General features: G+C 40.3%; 1 protein-coding gene across 15 annotated transcripts in view; it reads right to left on the bottom strand.

The window, feature by feature from the left end:
• The window catches only part of LOC123506759 (nuclear receptor coactivator 2-like), a 158092-nt gene that overhangs the window by 75565 nt on the left and 75027 nt on the right, over positions 1 to 7500 (bottom strand). The window contains exon 1 of one of the 15 annotated variants that reach the window (XM_045259070.1): positions 2243 to 2365. The exons of the other annotated variants lie outside the window; for them this stretch is intronic. Coding sequence (XP_045115005.1) covers positions 2243 to 2244 — 2 coding nt within the window. The 5' untranslated portion in view covers positions 2245 to 2365. Of the gene's footprint in view, positions 1 to 2242; positions 2366 to 7500 lie in introns of those variants that run through there. 15 annotated transcript variants of the gene reach the window in all.

Below are 7500 nucleotides of genomic sequence, written 5' to 3' on the forward strand. Positions count from 1 at the left end.
CTCTTCTGTTTTTGTTTTTTTTTTTTCCATGTTTTTATTGATCCATTTGTTTTCTTCTTCCACTTTCATCCACTGTTTTGTTGTGTTCTTTCTTTTTTTCTTCTCCTTTTCTCTCTCCTTTCATTTATTTGTTGTTATATATTTGTTTTTTTCTCTTCTATTTTTTCTTCCTTCCTTCTTCTTCTTCTTCTAAATTCCTCCTCTTCTTCTCCTCTTCTTCCTTCCACTTCACTCACACTCCATTATATTCCTTCCACTTCCTCCTCCTCCTCCTCCTCCTCCTCCTCCTCCTCCTCCTCCTCCTCCTCCTCCTCCTACACTACCATTACCACTTTCTCTTCCCTACTTTCCTTCACTCTTCCTTTCTACCACCACTACTACCACTACTCTCTCTCTCTCTCTCTCTCTCTCTCTCTAGTGCAGCACCACCCACCACCACTACCACTACCACCGCCACCACCACCACCACCACCACCCGACTCGATACGGCTGCTGCTGTCCACATCGCCACCACCCTCCAGTTTGTTCCATCTGACTTCCCTCCACTCCCATCCACGCCGTGCCGCCCTTCCACCTCCACCACCACCACCACCACCACAAATCCTACTACTACTACTACTACTACTACTGCTGCTGCTGCTACTATTACTACTGCTGCTACTACTACTATTGCTACTTTACATGCACTCTAACGCTTAACACACACACACACACACACACACACACACACACACACACACACACACACACACACACACACATTGGTAGATAAAGCAGATTAGGAAATAGATACAGTACACAGATAAGCAGAAGGAGATAATGGTAGATACTTTACAGATCGATAGATAGATAGATACATACATACATACATACATACATACATACATACATATACATTAACTTATGACTTCTTGTAATATTTTAGTCACTTATTCTACTTACTCACTTACTCATAATATTCTCTCATATTCATCACCATTATTTTCACGACCCAAGATGTACAAAATTAACTGACGAAAATAATTATAAGTCTCTCTCTCTCTCTCTCTCTCTCTCTCTCTCTCTCTCTCTCTCTCTCTCTCTCTCTCTCTCCGCTGCCGCCGCCGCCCACACGCATCTCACCCGCTACGCATTTACGCAAACCACAGAGAGAGAGAGAGAGAGAGAGAGAGAGAGAGAGAGAGAGAGAGAGAGAGAGAGAGAGAGAGAGAGAGAGAGAGAGAGAGAGAGGCACTGGCGCCATGGAGACCCGGCCACCTCGACAGTGCCAGCGAGAATAGCAAAGGAGTGCCGCTGGTAAAGACGACAGTGCCAGGAGGAGGAGGAGGAGGAGGAGGAGGAGGAGGAGGAGGAGGAGGAGGAGGAGGAGGAGGAGGAGGAGGAGAAGAAGAAGAAGAAGAAGAAGAAGAAGAAGAAGAAGAAGAAGAAGAAGAAGAAGAAGATGATGATGATGATGATGATGATGGAGAAGAAACAGATGCGGACGAATAATAATAATAATAATAATAATAATAATAATAATAATAATAATAATAATAATAATAATAACAAAATTATTATATCACATAAGAAAAAAACTGTAACATTAATAGAACATCGTAGAGGAGGAGGAGGAGGAGGAGGAGGAGGAGGAGGAGGAGGAGGAGGAGGAGGAGGAGGAGGAGGAGGAGGAGGAGGAGGAGGAGGAGGGAGAGTGACATTGTTGGGTACACCTGGGCATTCTCCCCCCTCCCCCCTTTACACTGTCCCAGGTGAGAAGGGTCCGTGGGAGTGTCTATGTTGAAGAAACCGAAGTATGTCAGTGGGTCTCGTGGTGGTGGTGGTGGTGGATCGATGTGAGAAGCCTTCCCCTTCCTCACCACCTCCTCCTCCCCTCTCCCTCTCCCCTCCTCTCCCTTCACCACCACAGTATTGCGTCATTCTCCACCACTCATCACCACCACCACTATCATCTCCCGCACTGTAGCCTCCGCCTCCTTCATTCACTACCAGACATCACCATCATCAACACTACCACGATCACGATCACCATCACCACCACCACCACCACCACCACTTCTACGGTCAATATTGTGGTGATGGTGATGATAGTCTCTCTCTCTCTCTCTCTCTCTCTCTCTCTCTCTCTCTCTCTCTGAAGTCATGTGATCAAACCGTGTGTGTGTGTGTGTGTGTGTGTGTGTGTGTGTGTGTGTGTGTGTGTGTGTGTGTGTGTGTGTGTGTGTGTTTTCACTATACTTACATAATATACCGGAACGCTGATAGTGAAGGGGGGAGGCCGCTGGGAGCCTTTGACAGTGAAGAGCAGCGGTGATGGTGATGTAGGTTGTGGTGGTGGTTGAAAGTGAAGAGGAAATGGCTGAAGTCACACAAATGTCCCTTTTTTCCTGGATTTCTAAGTCTCTCTCTCTCTCTCTCTCTCTCTCTCTCTCTCTCTCGTCGATGCTTGGTCACGTGGCACTGTAGGTTGGCACTGTATTGACTGGCGGCACTGTTAGTTAGTTGTCAGGTTTCGATGTCACAGTTGCACCTTCACTGTGGTGGTGGTGTGGCGGTGTTGAGCAGGGAGGGGTGGTGCGTTGGCTGGTTGAGCACTGTGTTAATATTTAGGATGGAGTCAGTTTTTTTTTAAGTACTACTACAACTTTACAACTTTACTTAACACTTGTCCCCCTTCACAAATACAAGTTTTTTTTTCTTTTTGTGTATTATTTTGTTTTTCTTACAAATACAAGTTTTTTTTTTTATGTATTAATGTTTGTTTTATTACTAAGTTTATTCTAACACACTTTTCGTTTTAGTCTCACTTATTAACTACTACGACTTAATTCCTCTTACAGTTTCTTTTCACTTATAAACACTACGAAATTCTCAGTTTGTTTCACGTTAGATTCCTTTCGTCTCTCATTTATTAGCTATTAAAAGTTTTGTGATATTTGTCCATTTATAACAGACACTAAATGTTTACTTTATGGTCACTTAACACACTACAAAAGTTTCCTTCAGTATCAGGTTTTTTTTTTTCGACTTAAGACTAGATTCGTGTCTGTTTTACTTTTCCTACTACTAAAAGTTTCCTCTCATCACTTACATCACTACACCTTTACTTCTTCAGTCACTTATACTTTTTAAACACTATACATTAATCCACTACAGTATTTCACGTTAATCCACTACAATATGTCTCACTTACGCACTTTTACCACTACGAGTAAGTTTACAGTCCACTACAGTCTCACTTACATTATCTCAGAAAGGTCAAACTCGAAGGGCACTTTTGAAAGGTCATATGGACAAACTCGTTGATGTCCACGTCAAATCTTTCGCTTCAAGGTCACTGGTGGACTTAGGTTAGGTCACTGTGGTCTCAGGTCACTAAGCTTGTCACCATAAATTTGACAATCTATTCAGGGTTACTACAAAGTATGTCTATAACTTATTCAAAATCAGGTGACTTCGTTTAGAAATCGTTACATTTTTTTTTTCAGACTATAAATTTGTTTTCTTGCCAGTCAAAAAACAACTCTCCTTCAATTATATCTATTTCCTTTTAATATTTTCCTTGATAAACAACTCTACTTTTCCTGTCCATTTCATATCTCTTCTGCATCTCCATCATAATTAGCATTAGTAATAAATTCAATCCTAAGTCAAATTTTCTTCCTTCAGTCCAAAAACCACACAAATTTCGTTTATTTAACTCATTTCTACCATTTTTTATTCATACTCTACTACTTGATCAATTTTTTTTCTTTCTATTTGATATCCTATCTGAATTTTCATCAGACTTGAAATCAACTACAAGTGAATATTCTGGTTTGAGCACAAAAGATCACATCAATATCCTTTAGTCAATTCATCTACAATCTATATCTTGGCCTAGGCCTTAGCTAACTTGATCGTCTACTTCTACCGTCTACTCGTTCATTTAGCAGTGTTCCCGTTGTAAGGTTGAGGCAGTGAGTTAATCTTAAGGCAGTGACGTTCTTGTGCTTGGGAGACTGGGGTGCTGATCTACTGAAGTTACAGATTGGTTGATACTTCCAGAAAGGTTTTTCCAATTAGAGATACGACTAGGTTAACTTATTCACAATTTTTCCAGAGGGATTTTCTGGATGAAGATTAAGATTTATACGGATAATGTTCAATCAGATTTTAAGGTAGTTCTATATTGTGGTTTTGAGAGTTTGTTTTCCAGATAAAACTTTACGGGTAGTTTTACAGAGTTTTCCAGGTACAGAGTTGTTCCCGTTGTTTTTTTGTTTTTTTTCTTTTTAAAGTTTTAGCAGGTAAATTTTCCAGAGACTCAGCACATGGCGTTATGCAGATAGTTTTTCAAAGTAGAATTTCTAGCTTGATTTTTGTAGTTGAAGTTACCAAAGATTATTTTTTCTTTTTCAGGTAAAAATTTCTCAAATATGATATTCTTACGTAGAGCGTCCCATTTAGGGGTTTCAAGATCAAATTTTCCAGGTAGATTTGCAGAAGAGTTTTCCAGAACTTTCAATCAAAAGTTTTGCAGATGATGTTTCCGAGAAGGTTGTCTAAGTATATCCCTAGAGTTCTTCAGGCAACTTTCCTAATGGAGGTTACAGTCACGACAAAGAGCAAGTCAAGTGTTCGGGCAGGGAGGGTCTCAAATCAGGGTTAGAACACTAGGTAGGTATGTCCTAAGGAGTGTACTGTTCTTAAATGACGTCGTGCGAGGGAATTGTGTCTTGAAATCAGCTGAGATATCTTAAAGAAACTGGTATCCTTAAATCAGATCTAGGACACCAGTCAGCAATGTCCTAAGAAGGATGTTATCCTTAAATCAGGATCATGACAAGTCTATGATCTCCTAGGTGGGATGTCCTTACATCAACAGTAAACACCAGGCAGTGATGTCCTAAAAATAAAGGACGACAGCAAGTGCTTTATCAGAATTACAATATTGGACTGGCATCCGGGAATGTCCTTAAATTAGGAACAGAACACTGAACATTGATGTCCTAAAATCAGAATAACGAGGCAGTGATGTCCAAAGGTTGGGACACTAGTCTTAAAACATATCATTTACATGTGATGTCCAAAATTGGGTCACTAAACAGGCAGTGACGTCCGTAAGAGTAACATGCGTCCCAAAAAGTCGTAAAGTGTCTTGTGATTAGTGATATCCAAATCTTAGGCCAGTACTCTTAAAAAATTACAAATCCATGTGATTTCCTAAAACAGTTACTTCAAAGACATCCTTGGCAGTAACGCAAGTGTCCTAACGTGTCTTGTAGTGACTGTTAATGTCCAAAAATCAGGACACTTTAAAAATACAATTCATGTGATGTCAAACAATGAGCTGTTACACAAAGTTATACGTGGCAGTAACGATCCTAGCATGTCCTAAAGTGTCCTTAAAATGAGTGGTGAGTGGTATGTCCTTATCTTCACGAGGGGCGTAGTGAAGCGCGACGTGTTGTGGTTACTGGTATGAATGGTATCAGTAAGTGGTGTGCGTATCAGTGCCTCACCAAGCGTCACTCGGTAGGGACAGATACCATCACCAAGCCAGTCATGTCCAAAAGTGCACCAGGAGGGACAGGCTTCGTTGTGTCCAAAAAGGGTGTTAAGGAGTCTTCATTAATACAAGATATATTAAAAAGGTGTCAATTTTTCGTCTTCGTTCACCATCACAAGTGAGCTTTGTTGTGAGTCACCATCAGGTTACCAAAATGTCTTCTTACACCAACACCAAGTCACCGAAAAAGCACCTAGTCTTCGTTCACCACCATCGCAATAAATCACTAACAAATGTATCTAAAATTGTGTCTAAGTTCACCATCACAATCAGAATCACCAAAAATGTGCTTATATCTTGTCTTCTTTCACCATCACAATCAATCACCAAAAGATACTGGAAATTTTCGGTACTTCACCATGACATAACCAATCACTACTTCAAGACAAAGGTCCTTCCGTCTCAGTTCACCATGACAAGCAGTTCACCAAAAAAGTTGTATTTACTTATCATCACTTCACCGTCACTATTGAAAATTAATCCAAAAATGTACCGAAGCTGTCTCTTTTCACCATTTCAGTGCTAAAATGTACTTAAAATTTAACCTTAAAAATAAACTTCTTTATTTCTAGTCTTTTTTTTTTTTTATTACAAAATGGTATGTATTTTTTCAAGTTTTAGTTCCCCAATACCTAAAAAGTTAGTCAATGTTTAGGTTTCTAAGAGTTCGTTTTCTAAGTTATATTTCAATTTCAAAATGCCACAAACTACGAGTTTATTTCATTATTTTAAGTTTTCGTTCACCAGTAACTAATAAAATGTTTGGTCTTCAAGTGTTCGTTCACAAATGGCGTGTATCATCAAGCGCTGGTTGGTGATCCCTAAATGACTTGAGGGTTTCCCAAAATAAAGGATGACTTCATTATCTTTATTAATTTTACTGAAAGAAAAAAAAAAAAAGGAAGATTAATCAACAAACATTCTTTTCTCTTGTTTTAGAAAAGATCATTTCACTTGTTCTTTTCGCAGGTTTCTTTTCTCTGTTCTTTTATTCGTCCTCTCAAGATCAATTTTGTTTAATGATAAAAAAAAATCAATCCCACGCTTAGCTAAATAACACATTTCACCTTTCACTTTTCTCACTAACAAGACAAGAAGAGAAGAACAGAATCAGTCAAACCAATCATCTAACAACACATCATTCTCTTACTCCATTGCAACACACACTCGTATGATCAACTTTTCTCTTTTCTCTAAATTACGATACGCTTTCATTTCTTTTCCTTTCCATTACTTCTTTCCTTTCCTGACTCTCCCAGGTATCAATGAATGGCGGGACCTCGAACCTCTCTCCAGTAATTTCCTTCATTCAGCTAACTCGGCCACTGCTACAGACAGACAGACAGACAGACACAGACACAGACAGATAGACAGACAGACAGACATGGATAGTGAAATGGGCAGACAAATGGACAGATGTAGACGGACAGGCAGATAGACGTAAAGACAGACAGCAAAACAAACATTGGCAGACAGAAGATAGATAGATAGACAGATAGACAGACAGAAGGGAAAGTCACGGTTTTAATGCTTCCTTCTTGGCCAACCTCACAATCCTCCTCCTCCTCCTTTTTCCCTTCTATTTTCCCCACACAAACCACCACCACCACCACCACCACCACCTTCCTTCTTCCTCTCTCTCTCTCTCTCTCTCTCTCTCTCTCTCTCTCTCTCTCATTCCATCTCAGGCTAATCTCCTCTTGTCGTTTTTCATCTCTTCTCTAACACCTTCTTCTTCTTCTTCTTCTTTCTCCTCCTCCTCCTCCTCCTCCTCCTCTGGTATCGAATCCACAAATCAACCGTCAAAGAATTTCTCCTTCAATTCCCACGAACACGGCTGCTGCTGCTCCCCCTGCTCCTCCTCCTCCTCCTCCTCCTCCTCCTCCTCTACCGTTCATTGTTCGATAACCTCCATGACGCGACGATAAAACACCCACGAAACACACACA

This window comes from Portunus trituberculatus, chromosome 20 (genome assembly GCF_017591435.1).
Source record: "Portunus trituberculatus isolate SZX2019 chromosome 20, ASM1759143v1, whole genome shotgun sequence".
In the NCBI taxonomy this organism is placed as follows: Eukaryota; Metazoa; Arthropoda; class Malacostraca; order Decapoda; family Portunidae; genus Portunus; species Portunus trituberculatus.